Raw genomic sequence first — 18,188 nt, 5'->3', positions numbered from 1 at the left:
TTATGACTGATCCTCACGTTTAAAACAGTGGTGCACCCTTTAAAATGAGCTCAAACAGAAAGCCTTTTGTTTCTGCTAACAAGAGTGGACTTCGAGGGAAAGCAGAGACTATTTCACCACTGTGCACTGATAAGAAGCTGCATATCTTGTGAAACTATTACAAACCAAACAAAGACAGAAAATGTCTGAAAGAGCAGACCGTGCTGCAGTGAAAGCTCTCACAGCTTGAAAAGGGAAACGCTCTGCTGTACCTCGCCGAGAAGTAGAGCAGAGAAGGTTGGCAGCATTTTGTGGGGCTGGAGGAGTGCACATAAGTACATGCAGAGAGCCGGCTCTGCAGTTGGCTCATGATTTATGGTTGTACCATGAGTGGGAGTAAGCAGGAGGCCTGTCAATCATTAGACGTAAAGAATGAACCTGAAGACTGTCAGACATTAACTTCACTTACTTTATCTCATGCAGGCTCTCTCCACGTATTCATCAGGGAGAAAATCCGCATTGAGCAAAAACAGTCTCTGCTGGGTCTGATTGAAGCTGGTGTAGCTTTGTACAGAAGGTTATGAGCTGTACACACAGTACATGAGCAGTCTATAAATATAATTTCTGTTAAAATAAAAAGTAAACAGAGCTTCATAGCAGCACAGATTCAGTGTGGCATTTTTAGACATGCAGAGATGAGTTGTTTACTTCTATTTTTATTCTAATTTCTCAGTTTGTCTGTTAAGAAGAAAAAGGATGCAGAAGACATCTGGAGAAAAAAATATCAGTCAGAGCTAAAGCTGAAACAATTAGTTGAAGGAAAGTATTCTGCAATTTATTGTTTTTCAAATGTAACCTTCACCCTGACGTAGTGAAAAGAGTATTTCTGATTGTGCAACAATAAACCTCCCTGTGCATGCATTCATCACAGTCTCTATGAACTGAAACAATAGTTAAAAACTTGTATTACGGCTTCTCCAGCTGTGCTGCTTTACAGAACACTTTGCAGGACTTTCAGCAGCTGGAAGTGAGTACATGACATTACAAACATTTTCAAAAATATTCTCGTTTACTTTTTACAGACTGAGGCCGATGTACCACACCTGGGACGCCTTCATGCAGCGTTTGGATGATGAATTACAACTGAGTGCTAAAATACTGGACAGGGACCATCAGTCAAAATGTATTTCACCAGATACATCTCTCATCGATGCCAGAACAAGAGAGTAGGTTTGATTCATTGATAGAAATTAATCTAAACACTGCAAGTTCAAAATTACTTTATCTGACAAAAACGTTGTGTTTATGTAGCCTATTTTGCACTTAAGTATTTTAGTGTTTCGATGTGTTTTGCAGAACAGTAATATTAGAGACATATCTTGGGAAAGGTAAAAGGATCCTGCTGGTGTTAATCCGTCAGTTCTCCTGCCTACTCTGCCGTCTCCACCTTGAAGATCTAAAGAAGAATCAGGTAAACACTGGAGAGTTCATGTTTACTACAATGCTTTTGTTCTTCACCTGTTCAGAGAGGTACTACAATAGCCAGCTGCAAAATCCAGTACCATGAGGCAGATTATATCTTTCTGATAAAATGCACATTCACAATAAAAAGGAATTCCTGACTTTCATTCTCCATTCACCAATTTTATATAATAAATATTTATTTCCCCGATTAATATTTAAGTTTCAACATTTCCTCAGACAGCTTATAAAGGTTTATGTATAGTTCTTTGTTGGTTTTGTTTCCGATGTATGTTTTAGCTGGGAGGAGACTTTGTTTTGGACGAACATGGGAGGGTGCTGTTCTCTCACTGCTGTCAGCGTCCCATAGACAGACCTTCAGCGGAGGACCTTTCATCTGCACAGTGCAGATAAAACTCCTTCATGCACCACACGGGTTTATTAAAGGAGAGCAAAAACAGGTGATATAATTGCTGTAGACCAAGCTGTAAACTGATAACATTGTGCGACAGGCATCTTTAAGCAACAAAGTGAAAGATTTCAACTTGTTGATAGCAAAGGTGATGTGATGCATACATCAAATAAAATGTTACTGTACAATAAACCAATGAAAACAGTCGGCCAGTGTGGTATAAAATATAACCATGAAGCTTTCTCTTATGCTCTACCTTTCACTGCAACATATAGAAGAGAACAAAACAACAGGAACGCCCAACATTGTTTTGCTACTAACAGTATTGAAACTGTAGTTTCTGCTGTTGGATATATTTGCAGGTGTTCCTATTATTTTGTCCATTGAGATCTTTTTAACTCAATCCTTAACAGCTTAACTTGTTGTGACAAAATGAATAATGCAGTGCAAACTAAGACTGCACAAATACACTGTGAGATAAGTAGGGCTGCAATTAACAGTTATTTTCACCATTGAATCATTTGAAAACTACTTTCTTGATTGATTTATTAATCTGTTGTGTCTATAAAACCACAATTTCCAAGAGTTCAAGGTAACAAAAAATATTCAGTTGACAAGTAGAAGACTAAGAAAACCACCAAATATACCTAATATAGTGTATATGTATTATGTGTATGGGTTCATGTGCACTGACACGGGGGAGAATCTCTCAGAAAACCACGTGACAGAAAGGTTGTCTAACATTATATCATGGGAGGAGTCACTCTTGGTATATAATATTAGCTTTTGTAAGAGCAAACTCAGTAACCTGGATTAAAGTACAGTTCTCTGAATCGTTGCATTTTTGGTTAAAATGTATAAAATGTTTTTCTTTTATAACTAAATGTGGAAGATTATGTAACTTTGACACAGCACTCTGAGTTCTTTCAACTTCATAATGCAAATAAAAAGAATAATGTGGAAGGGCTGTAGCCTTGAATGGCGTCTTTGCATTTCCAACATCCAGACAACAATACCCTTGATTGTTGAGATCTTTAAATGGTATACTGTACATCTAATTGAGGGTTGGTTTTGTTCAGGCTTTTGTTCCATTGTATGTTCACCCAGAAAGCATCACAGCAACCAACAAAAGCTGCCCTACATTCATAGGACTGATTGAATGGGAAGAACATGTAGCCATAAATTGTGTTGAAAATCACTGGTATGCATGAGAAGTTGGATTACCTCAAGCGTAAATATCTGTGTTGCTGCGAAAAAGGAGGATGAGAATCTCTCATGGTGTCAGCATCACATGATGACTTCTGCTGCGGCATGGTTAAAATATACTATAATAGTTATAAATACATGCAAAAAGTTGAGCAAGTAAGCCCTCTTGAGAAATCAACACATGCACTTTTTGCAAGATTAAAAAGAAAATGACAGATTAAATGTAGTTGTGGAACATAGAGATGGGAATCATTTGGGACGGATTATGATTAGGAAAACTGTTGGCCTCACATAACGGAGATCCACTGACCCGTTAAATGAGGCAAGAGGGGTGTGGGGAGGGTGTGGAGAGGGGGTGTGGACGTGGGGATGAAGCAGGCAATTATGTGTGAGAACTCACTGCGCAGTACAATGAGTTTATAACTAATGGGGAATAAATTGAAGAAGGGGTGGGGTCCTAATACATACAATACCCAAGACAGATACAAACTTTCCTGTCACAGGATCTTCCTCTCGCTCTTTTTCTGGAGAAACTCTACAGCAGCCAGTCGGGTAGAAACTTTGAGGTTAATTGGTGAAAAATGCCGGAGGAGGCCGAACGGGAGAAATTAGCCGAAGTCATCAGACATTGGAACAACAACAGACTGGACTTGTTTGAAATAAGTCGACCTGATGAGGTGAGTCGCCTGCAGACATCAGACAGGGTTCATACGCCATATAGATTCTCTGTTTACCTTTGTATTAACCGTAATCTCTGTAAAAATGTCAATGCCACAGATTTAGATATAGCTTGAAGGCCTTTTACATACCGGGGGGCGTGAGGAATTAACAACATGAAAATATGAAATACTCGCCTGTGAATACTTGTGCATCAAAACTATTCATACCGGCCGCAGTGTCTGAGGCAAATTGTTGTATATCCTAAACCACTGTTAGCTATTCTAGTGAGTTTTGTTTTAGAAACTTAAAAAAGCTGTGTGGGGAAAAAGTTATGCTGTGAATATGTCTAGGGCTTTTATTGTGAAAGGTCAGAACGTAAGAAGTTGATCTGGTATGCTTTAACAAAGTTGAAAGGAGTAAAGTTTGCTATCTTGGAACGGAGCACAGAGCCTCCTTGTTGTTGTACACTATAGTGTATGATTTGATTAAGTCCTCCGCAGCTCTGCACAACATGAAGGGTCAATAACAGGGCGACAATATGTTCTCTCCTTACCTCCACCACTATCCTGACATGTAAATACAGAAATCTACTGATGCAGCGATTAGTCGATAATGAAACGATAATGAAAGTATTGGTTAGTGGTTAGTTGCTGCCCTACAGATATCAACTCACAGCCGTGTGGACAGCATTTAGGGTTGTGTAACTGAGAGTAGTAACAGAAATACTACTACTTTGAATACTAGGAAGATATTAGTGTGTTGACTGAAGTGTTTGGTGCAAGTTACATATTCCTTACCACTTTGATCTGCATTCCTGTTTTAGGTCTTTTAGGGACTTCTTGAAAGCTTAATAAATTCCTAAATCCAAAGCAGTATTTTATGTAAAGGGACGATTGGACTTTTTGTTCTAAAAGCCTATTCAGAAATATGTTCTCACCACACTTTATGAGAGGGAGAAATCTGAAAGGAGCAGAAAACACTGGACTCAGTTAAAAGCTAAACCTGTTTTCTGGCAGAACTTGGAGTTTCATGGAGTGATGCGCTTCTACTTTGAGGATCGTGCTGGAGGAAATGTGGCCACTAAGTGCCTGCGAGTCTGCAGCAACTCTTCAACTAAGGAGGCGATCGAAACTCTGTCAGAGAAGTTCAGGCCTGACATGAAAATGCTGGCTACTACTTATTCCCTGTATGAGATCCACGCCAATAAAGGTAATCACTCGACTCATACTGTATATCGTTGAAAAGGACAACACAATTAATGAATAAGTCAACTTTGATAATCGATTAATCACTTCAAGTTATTATCCAACTACAAATGTGCTGCTTCTAGCCTCTTCAATATGAAGATGTCCTGCTTTACTGTGTTATTTGATAGCAAATTCAATATTTGGGGAGTTTTGAACGACACCAAAAGCATTCTTAAGATGAATTGATATAGAAAGGACTTGTTAGTCACATCTTTAATTTGGTGTTGGAAGTCCAGTTGATTTAAGAATACGCTCTGACCGTTGTTTTTTTGTTTTGTACGTTGAATAAGAACGTAAACTGGATCTGGACGAGAGACCTTTGGTTGTACAGTTAAACTGGAACACAGACAACAGAGAAGGACGTTTCGTGCTGAAGAAAGACAAGGAGAGTTTGGAGGTACCACTCGAACCATTCGTTTCCCTCTCTCTTCACATAATCTCACATCTATGTTATTATATATTTAATGTCTGTTGAACTACAAAGGAAAACTGTCACGAGAAGGAAAAGGGAGGCGTGATCCAAAGCTTCAAGAGGACTCTGTCAAGAAAAGAAAAAAAGAAAGAGAAGAACAAAACGAAAGCAACTGACAAGATTTCAGATGATGAGAATGGGTAAAATATTCAATGCTCACACTCACTTTTTCCAGACTGTTTGCTTGAGGCCGGCCTAACGGTCAAAATAAAATCTACTCTTTTCAAATAAATATTAAGGTCAACTGAAAAGCTACTGAACAACAACAGCATTCATGTCTCTGACCATGAGGGGAAAAAGAGCTGCAAAGAAAACAAAAAGCAACAGAGGCAGACTGCCGCGGGTAAGTCATCTGCAACATGTAGAAAAATAGAAATGATGACCAGTGCAGACCATATACTTCCCATTCAGTCAGTATATTCAACTTCCAAATCAATATGAACTGTATTACATGATACAAACAGGGTGGCTGATGACTTCTGTTTGATAAAATACAGGAGGAAAGCACACAGAACATCTTTATCCGGATTTTTCCGATCAACCTGGATTACCAATTGGAATTAAATTCTGCGATAGCTGTGAGTATGAAACAAGAAAAGCTTTTCTTCCAGTGTTGTGTTGATACTTGTCACAATGTCCTCCTGCCCCCTGCTGGCGTCTTTTACATTTCAGCTGAGGAAGCCTTCCTATCTGCAGTCATAAATTACACCAACAGCTCCACAGTTCATTTCAAGCTCTCGCCTGCATACATCCTCTATGCTGTGGGACGCTTTGCGCTGCAACGCCACTACAGGCGAGGCACATCCCTCTGTGGTCACAGTGTCACTTCGACCGCCAGCAAAATGGTGGCCATGACATCGAAGGTCATCCAGGCAAGCACAAGGAACCTCTTACTTTTCTTACAATTGCACACATTAAATAAAAATATATAATCTATAAAGCAAACATTCTGTTTCCGTGAGTTTACATGACACTGCTGCTATATTTGCCCCTGCAGAGGCAGCAGGCCATCGCCGGTGCTCTCGCCTTCTGGATGGCCAACTCCTCCGAGTTGCTGAACTTCCTCAAGCACGACAAAGACCTCAGCTCGCTGACGCGGCAAAGTCAGCTGGATCTGTCCCACCTGGTGCACAAAGCTTACAGGTACAGACGACAAGACCTGAGCGTAGAGATTCAGAGATGGTGAATCCAAACAGAGCCAGTGCACCAAGTGCAGCTAAAATCACATGTTTAGCCCGCTGACCAGGCTACCTACCCAGACCCCTTTACAATAGGTTCTTATCCACTGTAATAGCCGAAAACACACAGATACAGGAACTACTTCAACACGGTGTTAGTTCCACATGTATTTCTTCTTCCCACTATGTCTGTAAATATTGTCTGTGGACATTTTATTATCCGATAATTCATATATATCAGATAAGTGTGTATAAGATATGCAACAACAGAACAGAGTTTGCAGTACATAAATGCCAAACTATTAACAAATCCAATGAATAGAAATTCGCAGCTTTTTTGGTTAAAGGCATCCGGCCGTGAATGTGCAGTTTAAAGTTTTTGTTTGTGTTTTATTCTCCCAAGTTGCTTGCTACAGTGTCTTCAGAATGAGTTAAGGAAGCACTTGCCAACTTTTTTGATTGATCCTGAGCAACATGGCGCACTGCCCGCTGGTATAGGTAAATGTTTCTTTATTTGTACAGTAACAATTATCTGACTGAGTCCGCCACTTAATTTAAGACTCTTGGAAGAGCTGACGTTGCCTCCCTGTTCACATACTGTCAACGTTTTTGTCTTGCCTTGGTGCAGAGATGGTGCTGAACACCTTGATGAACACCATGTCTCTTCTACGCCGCTGTCGGGTCAACCCTGCCCTCACCATCCAGCTCTTCTCCCAACTCTTCCATTTCATCAGTGTCTGGCTCTTCAACCAGCTCATGACCCCGGAGGCCAACACTCCAGGCCTGCGCTCCCACTACTGGGGAGCCGCTCTCCGCCAGAGGCTCATGGCCATCGAAGCCTGGGCGGAGAGGCAGGGCCTGGAGCTGGCTGCGGACTGCCACCTCGGACACATCATCCAGGTCAGTCCCTCCCTGCACTGCATGTCCAAATAAAAAACTAAAAAGCTAAGAATGGGCTTTTATGAAATATGGAACTAGTGTCTACCTCAAAACTGAATCAAATTACCATTTTTGCTAAATGTATATAATGTGAGCTTCTTTGTAAGATAATATATTTCTGATCTTGTTCATGGTTTGCAGTTTTCATCTCAGCTTTTATTCACGTATCAGTGCACATATTTCAGTCAGTACAAGCTGTTAAAATAGCATTGCCTGGCTGTTTCTAGGCAACCATGCTCCTGACCATGAACAAGTACACGATGCAAGACGTGAAGGCCGTCCAGAGCACCTGTTTCAAGATGAACTCACAGCAGCTGCAGGCGTTGCTATCTGGCTACCTCTATGCAACCAGTGAACCTCGCATTCCAGCTGTGAGTGCTTTTCATCCGTTCTTCCACTCCTCTGCTGTGCGTGAAACTACGACTGTGGCGCTGCTTTTTGGGTAACATCCTGTCTGACAAATAGCCTGTCGACATGTAAGTACGACTATTAATCAGAGCATATAGGATTATGGTTTGCATTGAAGCAGCAAAAGCCTCAACCACAGAACAGGAGCTCGGCAGTATGGATTTAATAATATGAATAATTGACAATGATGAATAGGATCATGAATAATAGATGACTAATAGTAAAGTGAGTTGTCACATAAACCCATTGCCTTTGAGTGAAATATTATATTCTGCGTGATATGAGGTGTCTGTTGGACTACCTACTCGGTGTGACAAAAGACATGTTGAGTTTCCCATTAAGCCAATATTACAGGGAAATCATTTTGTGAATGCGCTGTGCATGTGCAAAACCACAATCATACAATACTGCCCTCTAGTAGAGCCGAAACTACTGCAACAACCTAGTAGGAACAATGCCTCGAATCCAACTCAGCCCATAACACATACTGTAGTCAAACAAATATCATATTTCACCACTATGAATTCCAACAGTATGAAAGCTCCATCGTGCACACGCTAAAATAAGTCCCACTGTGTGCCTCTCATGTAGAGTCTCTTGGAGTCTCTTATATTGACCTAATTATATTCAAACTTCAACAGTAAACAAATATACAAATTTATATTTTAAGTCGTATACAAAACATGCAAGGAGATAGCCAATCAATTTCCAGCTACCATCTTTGTTTGATTCAGGAAATAGTTGCAACTTTGGAAATATATAAATAGATACAATCCAAAATTGAAACTATTTGTATGCACTTAACAACTACGTTAATTGGATGAGTCTCTGATCTGAGTAATACCTTCAGAACAGTGTTAATCCTGCTCATGCTAAAGATAATTAAGCTAATAGCATGGATACATAAAAAGACAAAAATAAGCTCGGCCACAACAAAAAGAAATGCAAATATAGGTGCAAACAGTAACTTTAGCATAAAAGCATAAAGCAGCCAGCAAGGTGGGTGCAACAGAAATTACATTATCAACCAAAAAACGAACTAATATTAGCAGCAAGCCGCACATACTTAGCTTTCTGAAGTAAAACGGGAGTCACATGTAGTCGACATCAGGACAGGAAACGCCAGACTCCTCTTTTGTGGTGGGCGGGGAATGATCAACGTAAATAAAGATAAACTAACAGCGAGTTTAGGCTCCGAGCAAGTTGTGTAAAAGCTAAGTTGAAACCCTAAAATATTAAAACAACTGGAGTACAGATACGGCTTCTGTTACAATATCACTACTACCAATGTTCCGTACTGCTACTACAAGCAAACTGCCCTACAGTGATGACAGGACGTATTTAATATGTCAAGACACTCAATACTCAATAACAAGTCTAAAAGTATCAACACATTTTGTTTTAAGTATCAAAAGCAAAAGTAATAAATATGCAGCAGAATGTCATTATTATTATTATCATTATTATTATATATTATTGGCTATAAGCAGATTCATTTCTATGTAAATGGGACTTTAATAATATTTAGCGGTGGAGCTTTTGGCTACATTATACTGTTGGTTAGTCTCAGCAGTAACAAAGCTTTATATTCTACACAATTATTATAAGTTCTGTATGTTAAATCTTAAAATGAATAGCTGAGTAAAGTGAATTGATGAAGAGTAATTGTACTGAAGTAGGAGTGTAAAGTATCACAAGTGAAACTAGGCAAGCACAGTAAAAGTACCTCAACACTTTACTAGTACAGTCCTTGAGAGAAGGTCTGTGTACTTTTCACCAGACTCTTACAACACTACACAACAGTTTATACTGAAACTTTTACAACTGGTACCACTGCAATATCAGGGACAATATTACTGCAAGATTACTTTAATGTTGTACTTTTCTACCTCTCTGGGGAGGTCAGCATCATCTGCAGGACGGTCTTCAGTACTCTGCTCAGGGTCACAGCAGGCAGATTGGATGTAGCTTCCCTGAAGCCTTGTCACAGAATGACAAATGCCAATCTATACACTAGAACGACCTTTTCCTGAAATATTTCCGCTGTCTGAGCCACCTGTCGTCCTCGCTGCAGGATTTGATCGATGCCGTAGTGACGGCTGCGAAGGCCTCAGCAGATAACCTGATTCGGAGCGAAGGACGGGACGTCCAGCTGGAAGAGAGCCTCGACCTACATTTGCCTTTCCTGCTGCCGGAGGGAGGATACTCCTGTGACACTGTGAGAGGAATCCCGCTGGGGTTCAGGGAATTTTTGGAGCCAATTTGCCGTAAAGGTTTGGAATTCTGAATAGTCATATTTGCAAAATGTTGAAAATATTGTAGAATACCAGGAATGTCGTGTATCTAAGATAAACACGCTTAAAATCTTTCTTTCTCTTCCAGGTCTCTGCTCTCTGACATCCCAGCCAAACTCTAACGGTGACTGGACCGTGTACTTCAGTGAACCAACTTCCTCTGCAGAGCGCACATGTTTGGTAAGAAAATCGTAGACTTTAATTTTAACATAAAATCAAACATTTATGCAGGATGCATGTCATTTATTTGTATTTTCCTCAATAGGCAGCACACAGAGAGCCAGACATTGTGACTATCACACTGAACAAACCTCTGAACAGTGGGATGGGGGTCAGCATTGTGGCTGCAAAGGTGAGTGCCTCGATTCTGCAAAAAATAAAATGAACAAAACAAACACCAAAACTATCTGCTAAATGTTTCGACTAATGAATGCCCTCCCTCTTATTATGTCACAGGGAGCAGGGCAAGAAAACCTCGGGATTTATATCAAATCCATTGTCAAGGGAGGACCAGCCGAGATGGTGAGATCTAACATATTTTGTTCATCGTACTACCTCGAGATGTGCAGTGTACAGAATCATTTAATAGAATTATACAAGGACTGATTGAACTGATAGACAAAATCTCTACTTTGTGCAGAATGGCAGGTTAACAGCTGGGGACCAGCTGCTGAGTGTGGATGGTCAAAGTGTGGTCGGCCTCAGCCAAGAAAGGTCGGCTATAAAAGTTTAGCCATGTGATCAGCATGACTCTGTGACTTCTGTTCCACCACTCTGGTCCAGACAGAAATATCTCAACAACTATTTAATGGATTGCCATGACATTTTGCAACACACATTCATTTTCCCCTGAGGATGAATCGTAAAATAACTTTCACGACTTTCCCTCTAGTGGTTCTGTGTGAAAAGTCTCACCAACGTTTGGATGGATTGCCATGAGATTTGTCACAGACATTCATGCTCTCCTCAGGATGAATTGTAATAACGTTCATCGTCAGGTCAAAGTTTTAATGTGTGCAATACTTTGCTTTGTGAGCAAATATATGCATAAGTAACATGCCCAACGGCCTCAGCTGTACCGTGTTTAATGCACATGTTTAGCATGTGTTAGCATGTTAAACTAAGATGGTGAACATGATAAACATGCTAAATACAACCTCACAGAGCGGCTAGCACGGCTGCTGTAACCTCTTCTTGTTTTTCTCATGACATAAAAGTGATAAAAAGCACAACTGTGTATTTGGTTGGACAATATTATGTTGATGTCCAAATACTGAACAAATACCAAGTATTTTTCCCCCCTTGGAACAGTTTTCAAATAGCCAAGTGATAGAGGCGTAATCCTTTCTTTCAAAACTGAACCAACATGAAAGAGTTATGTGTTTTACTCTCAGATCAAGACCCAGATAATCTAATACAAAGTATGGAAGGGTATACAGTCTTTATTATATAATAAAACATAATCCTTGTATTGATTTAGGGCAGCAGCGATCATGATGCAAACCGGCCCCGTTGTGACCTTACAGGTTGCAAAGTTTGGAGCGAGCTACCACGGCCTGGGAGCTCTGCTGACTGAGCCGGCATCAGAGAGGACAACAGGTGAAAACACCATAAAACTTCATCCATCGTTGGTGTTTTTTTTTTCACTTCTGCTCTCCATGATTTAATTAAGGCCCTCTCTTGCTTCCCAAGGCGTTACGAGCCACACCAAGCCAAACGGTAAAGCGCTCATGCTGTACAGGTTTGTGGATCCTGGTCCGTCAGAACGGCTCCATGGAGGCAGCAAAAGGTCGAAAGACCAGATAATGCAGAGAAACAGACAATTGTATCGCTCCAACCCCAACATGAACAGTGGGTGCACTTCTATTATCATCACGTATCACTGCTGGGCTCATAAAGTAAATACCTTGATATGAAATATGCTTAATGCTTGAGGGTCATAAGAACAACTTCTCATTTTCTCCTTATTTCAGCGTGTTTTTCCCCCGAGGATGGAGATGAACCCGTCGACGCTGTTGCGACAGCAAACAACATGGCTGCTGTCTCCAGTGTCAACCTCTGTGCTGATGTGAGATTATTCTAGATTTCTCCGTTTAATTTATTGTAACATTTGTTACATTTTCAGTCACTATAAAAAAACAATTCTTGGGTAAATATTCAAACAAGAAATTGTTGCTTTTAACTGAATTTGTGTGACAAAATGACCTTTTTTATGTCCGTATTCAGACAGTTCACAGGGAATACTTGACACTCCCGACCCCTAAATCCCAGGACAAGAACGTGTCTGAGAGCAGTCGACCACAGCAAACATTGAAAGTGTCTATGAGGCCTTTAGATGGACAGTACTCCAGTAAGAGGACCTTCATGGTAAGTCTTCACTAAAGGGCCTAAAAAACATATGATAAGATTAGGAAATACAATACATTGTTAAAGATGAATTCAATGCTTCCCAACATGTTTGTCTTGTGACCTTTTATAAAAAGCGATACCCCTTCTTCCCTTCTTCCCTTCTAGCAGTTTTACCGAATAGACAATTTTCAGTATGTATTTATTTTAATAACATACATAATTGTGTTGCAGTACATTGTTTTCTCTTCTTTTCTGCCCCAATAATCATCTGACGACCCCTCAGATTTATCTTGTGACCCTTTGGAGGGGCCTGACCCCTTGGTTTTGAAACACAGGATTAAACTACCTTTACTAACTCTCATAGTACTTTTACTTTTTATACAGTACTTGTAGTACCGTTTGGTATTGTGTACTTTAACAAAGTACTTTTAGGGTTTTAGCTAATAGATGTGGGAGCTTATTCCACTGCTGATTGTTCATAAAATAACAACACACACACAATACAAGACAGTAACTGGTACAAAAATCTCTGTATTTATCCTTCTAGCGCCAAGCTCTGTCCCAGGAGGACTTGTGTGTGGACAGCAGAGGCCCTCTGCTGGACAAAAGGCAGAACTTGTGGGAGCAGAAGGAGCAGCGTTCAAAGCAAACCATGAGCCAATACTCATCTTTCCCAATTCGCTCGAGTGTTTCTAGTCACGACATCCTCTCAGATTATTGTTCTCCTACAAAACAGCAGCAGGGCAGCCGCACAAGTGGTGCCGGTGTCTGGAGAACTCCTTTCTCACAACACCCAACACCGACGCCTTCCAACCAGCCCATACGCATCGACATCCCCGTAACCAGAGCGGTGAACTCACACACAAGTCCTCCTCTCACCACCTTCCAGAGTTCATCTTTGCTGGCGGCGAGGATGAGCCAAACCCTGAAAGCACATGGAAATAAAAACAGAGCGGATCATCTTTACGCATGTCCCATTACTGCAATCAAGAAGCTGCCTCATCCCTCGCTCTCCTCGCAGCAGCAGAGGTCCACCACTCACAAGGGTCAGGCTGCCAAACCCCAGGTGAGCATCACTCCGACTAAACACGTCTCCTTCCAAGAACCTCCCACTCAGCAGAAGCAGAGCGCGTGTCCCGCGAAGCCGAAAGACCCCCAGCAGCGGTCCGACCCGTGGAGGAGGGAGGCCCAGGAGACGCTGGAGAAGCAGCAGAGGCTCCGTGCGGTGGAGCTCCTGGAGCGGGAGGTGCAGGAGCTCCAGGGCAAAGCGCGGCGCACGGTGGAGGAGAGCGACCGGCTCCGAAGGCTCAGCCTGGAGTGTCAGTTTCAGAAGAGGCTGCAGGAGGTTCAGCAGAGAGGAGAGGATGAGGAGGATGAGGAGGAAGATGAGGATTTGGACATGATGGTGACAATACAGCAGCTGGAGAACAGAGCACAGGTGAAGACCCAGGTAGGTGTAAGTTAAAGGAAAGATATTCACTAATTACTTAAAGATCCTAATGAAATATGTTACCAAAAGGCATTCTGGGAAATGAAAGAAATTCCTAACTAAAATAGGTAGGTTAGGTCGGTTGAAGGAAAGTGAGTACAACAAACATGGTACATGATCACATATAAATTGTATATAACAGATAAAAAGTACACATTTCAAACAAACAGTTTACAAACACTAATAATTATGATTATGGGACATTATGACCCCACCTACAACACTCTTTGGGTTATAGATTATTACTACATGATTGGACCATATTGTAGCGTTTTACCAGTAAATATAAATGTGTTTCTTGCTCTTGAAACACAAAATAAGGTCGGTGTACGTCTGCTTAAAATGAAGTGTTAAATGTAAAGTTTCTCCCAAACTAAAGGGAAACATATTACATATGTTTACGTAATATAATAATAAAAAAGTTGAAATTGTCTTAATTGCTTTAATCAACAATGGAATACTTCTGTGTGAACTATGGATCAATCGGAATGATAAAGTTGATATTTAAAAAGCCACAATAACCTGTATTTATTCATTTTCCCATCTTTAGAACAAGATAAGCTCTGCTGGGAACGTCAACACTGAATTGAAAGAGTTTGAAAAGCCGGCAGAGACAAAGGCAAAGACAGGTAACCGTTTGTCATTTATTCAAAAGAGTCCATGCTCATCAGACATCTTATTCTATAAGTACATTGAAACATTTCCATGTTTTTGGCAGATCAAAGACAGAGTGGACCGAGTCAAGACTTTAACAACATGTCATCAAAAGAGTGAGTTTAAACTGTAAAACATTGAAATTCAATCAAATCTAACAAGCAGCTATTTAGGCAGCATTTCTACTTTAGTGACTTGTGTAAGCTTCTTAATTACATCTATTTGTTAAATAGTTAAATTATTGCAATTTAATTCTTACAAAAAGAAAGTGTTTGAAAGAGATCCCTGAGTAGAATAACAGTTTTATACTCTCTAAATACATTTTAAAACAGCACAGGCTACCGTTTGTGTCCCCGGAGGTGATTCCCCCTTAAAACTACACAAGTATTCGTGCTAATATCATCTAATGCCATCGTTCATTTACAGAAACCAGGAGGAGAAAACCAGGAGGGTGTCGGCTCCCGAAAAGCTCACATTCAAGGAGCGTCAGCGTCTCTTTTCTCCGGCGTCCAGTGCTTAACAGAAGGTTCGAGATTTGTAAACAGATGCCTCAGAGGAGGCGCATGTCTTTATAGACAAGAGTAATCATTTGCTAAGCAAAATGACAGTATACAGTAGTATCATGTGAGAAGACAGTGTGATGTGATGTATTTACAGTAGATACGTCCCAGAGGCATCTGGTGCGAAATGTCAATACCGGGTTCAGTATTGTTTTCCAGGACATTCAGTTTTTTTATCACCTCTTCAAACATTAATTAAATGCTTGTATTTTTCTATTCATAAATAATAAATTGTTCATTTAGCAATAAAGTTGAGGCACTTCTTCCACTTATTAATTGTAAAAAGTTAACACTGCTACTTCCGCTTCATAGCAGAAGTAGCAGTGTGAATTTATTCCTGCTGTAAAAGCTACTTTGTGCGCTGATAAAAATGCACCACAGCTTTCTCTTGTTCGTGAGTTTCGATGGAGCCTTTCCGCAGATTGCGGATCTCATTGATGGCGTCGCTCCCCGATATCTTCCTGGTCTTCACCAGGTAGCAGGCCAGCATGGTCCCCGTTCTCCCGTGACCGTGCATGCAGTGAACTGCCACACCCTGAGGAGGAACAATACAGTGTTTATTTAGTTTACTCGGCTGTAACACAGCACACCCATCCTGCGTTACTGCTATGAGACACGAATTTGCATTTAGTTTCTGTCTTTTGTTGTATTAAATTGAATATGTTTGGGTTTTAGACTTTAAAATCAGACAAAACAACCAATTTGAAGACATCCTCCTGGATTTTACGGATTATTTTACTATTTTCAGACATTTTAAAGAACAAATGAGGAATCTTTTAATTGATAAAATAATCGGCAGACTAATGGATAATAAAAATGATCATTAATTGCAACCGTCTTTGCAAGAACTGCTGAAAAATAAACAGGAATACTGACCCTGTCTGACAACTGGAAGAAGAAAATCAGACACGCCAAACAAGATTTCACTGTGTGAGAGTCCAAGTACTTTATGACCATTACCATCCATAAAGCACGGTCTACCCAGTATCTATATCTTACCTCTCCCTTGGAGTTCGCCTCTTCCACGATAGAGAGGAATCTATCAATCTGACTTGGTGAAGGAGGAGTGAAGTCCACTATTTTGATGTGGTGAAACTGCAACTCTGGGCACGAGTCATAGCAAGGTGGTTTTCTCTCGCACAGGCACACCAGGTGTTTGATACCGTTGTCCAGCATGTACTGGTATTCAGATGGCATCCTGGGCAGCGCCAGTGCGGCCAGTTTGTCTGGATCGACCCAGGAGAAATTGTGTGGCGGCGTGGAAGCCATGCTAGTCAAGCTGAGAAGAGGAGAGAAGGACAGCAGTGAAGTCAAGCCAGTTTCTTTGCATAAACTACTTTATTTCTTGAGTTAAGGGCATTAGAAAAAAAAACATGCTAAGCCTAAAAAAGTGAATACAGCTGTAGACTGCTACAATCTAACCTGTCCTTGGTATTTTGTACATAAACACATTAATTCCTAGGGGGGGTAATTTGTTTGTTGTTAATAAGTACAGATAAATAGCATACTAGGTATATAGTACTAAAATAAGAATATAAGTAAAAATAGAAACTGTACAAGAGCACCATAACACAAACTTTTAAGGTAAATTGGCAGATATGTGTTTACATTATATGTATTGTATATTATATGGGAATTTTAGTACATACCTACCCAACAGGTTGAATAAATTGGTATCAACGGTCATGAGAAAGTGCAGAAAGTATATTGACTATAAAGGCTATTTGTCTTCCCAACATCAGCACACTAACATTAATTATTAGTTAATTAATTATTACCATTACATATTTCAAGATATTAGGACATGCCTTATTTAAGTGTAAATGCACTGTGCAGGCCTCACCTAGTATTACCGAAGGATTAGAAGAGTAATGCTAGAGTTTAGTCTCTAGTTTTAGTTAGCTGGCTAAGTGATTTACCGTCTATTTTAGCACACATTAATGTCCGTATCTCCCGAAAACTACTCGCAAAATGACTTACAGTTTTCCTTTGAGAGGATGGGACGTTCCGTTACTTGTCGAGCAGGTGCTACCTTGCTACGTTTCCTGCTAACGGAGCCAGAACAGTACGAGTAGCTCACAGTCTTTACATAAGCAACCCAGTCGCAATACTAGCTGACCTTTCATTCTTGCGGCTGGAAACCAGCTGTCCTTAAGAATTTGAAAGCTGAAAAATTACCTTCAAGAGCTGGTTTATATAAGCGTCTGTCAGCTTGATGTAGACAAGTCAGGATGGCCGAGCGGTCTAAGGCGCTGCGTTCAAGTCGCAGTCTCCCCTGGAAGCGTGGGTTAGTACACCCAACCGGTTGAATAAATTGGTATCAAAGGTCATGAGAAAGTGCAGAAAGTATATTGACTATAAAGGCTATTTGTCTTCCCAACGTCAGCACACTGGTTAGACCAGAGGAGCATGAGATTAACATTAATAACATAACATATTAGGACATGCCTTATTTAAGTGTAAATGCACTGTGCAGGCCTCACCTAGTATTACCGAAGGATTAGAAGAGTAATGCTAGAGTTTAGTCTCTAGTTTTTGTTAGCTTAAGTGATTTACCGTCTATTTTAGCACACATTAATGTCCGTATCTCCCGAAAACTACTCGCAAAATGACTTACAGTTTTCCTTTGAGAGGATGGGACGTTCCGTTACTTGTCGAGCAGGTGCTACCTTGCTACGTTTCCTGCTAACGGAGCCAGAACAGTACGAGTAGCTCACAGTCTTTACATAAGCAACCCAGTCGCAATACTAGCTGACCTTTCATTCTTCCGGCTGGAAACCGTTAGCTGTCCAGCTGAAAAATTACCTTCAAAAGCTGGTTTATATAAGCGTCTGTCAGCTTGATATAGACAAGTCAGGATGGCCGAGCGGTCTAAGGCGC

General features: G+C 40.6%; 2 protein-coding genes across 4 annotated transcripts; one reads left to right on the top strand and one right to left on the bottom strand.

Annotated features, from left to right (window-relative positions):
- Positions 1 to 3,639: 3,639 nt before the first annotated feature.
- Positions 3,640 to 15,268, top strand: afdnb (afadin, adherens junction formation factor b; the record flags this gene model as incomplete). The annotated part of the gene is made up of 23 exons (XM_079174660.1): positions 3,640 to 3,735; positions 4,735 to 4,927; positions 5,256 to 5,362; positions 5,450 to 5,577; positions 5,677 to 5,780; positions 5,935 to 6,015; positions 6,110 to 6,309; positions 6,435 to 6,580; positions 7,019 to 7,113; positions 7,244 to 7,515; positions 7,782 to 7,925; positions 10,037 to 10,235; positions 10,345 to 10,436; positions 10,522 to 10,608; positions 10,713 to 10,778; positions 10,897 to 10,970; positions 11,737 to 11,855; positions 11,949 to 12,107; positions 12,230 to 12,324; positions 12,483 to 12,623; positions 13,153 to 14,055; positions 14,645 to 14,723; positions 15,159 to 15,268. The coding sequence occupies 23 exons, from the start codon at positions 3,640 to 3,642 to the stop codon at positions 15,266 to 15,268; spliced, it is 3,690 nt and encodes a 1,229-aa protein (XP_079030786.1).
- dusp23b (dual specificity phosphatase 23b) lies at positions 14,719 to 17,956 on the bottom strand. Of its 3 annotated transcripts, XM_079174178.1 has the most exons (4): positions 17,926 to 17,956; positions 17,487 to 17,583; positions 16,308 to 16,587; positions 14,719 to 15,843 (listed from the first exon to the last, which is right to left on the bottom strand). In XM_079174178.1, exons 3-4 carry the CDS (start codon positions 16,575 to 16,577, stop codon positions 15,658 to 15,660), a joined length of 456 nt encoding a protein of 151 aa, XP_079030304.1. In that variant the 5' UTR covers positions 16,578 to 16,587; positions 17,487 to 17,583; positions 17,926 to 17,956; the 3' UTR covers positions 14,719 to 15,657. The 3 variants fall into 3 exon arrangements, with proteins under 3 accessions (XP_079030304.1, XP_079030305.1, XP_079030303.1); XM_079174179.1 differs by lacking the exon at positions 17,926 to 17,956 and having other exon boundaries at positions 17,487 to 17,713; XM_079174177.1 differs by lacking the exons at positions 17,487 to 17,583; positions 17,926 to 17,956 and adding an exon at positions 17,289 to 17,395.
- Between the last annotated feature and the right edge of the window lie 232 nt (positions 17,957 to 18,188).

Source organism: Pholis gunnellus (genome assembly GCF_910591455.1).
Source record: "Pholis gunnellus genome assembly, chromosome: 15".
NCBI lineage: Eukaryota > Metazoa > Chordata > Actinopteri > Perciformes > Pholidae > Pholis > Pholis gunnellus.
Note: the sequence above shows the minus strand (reverse complement) of the source record. Positions and strands in the feature narration are given on the sequence as shown.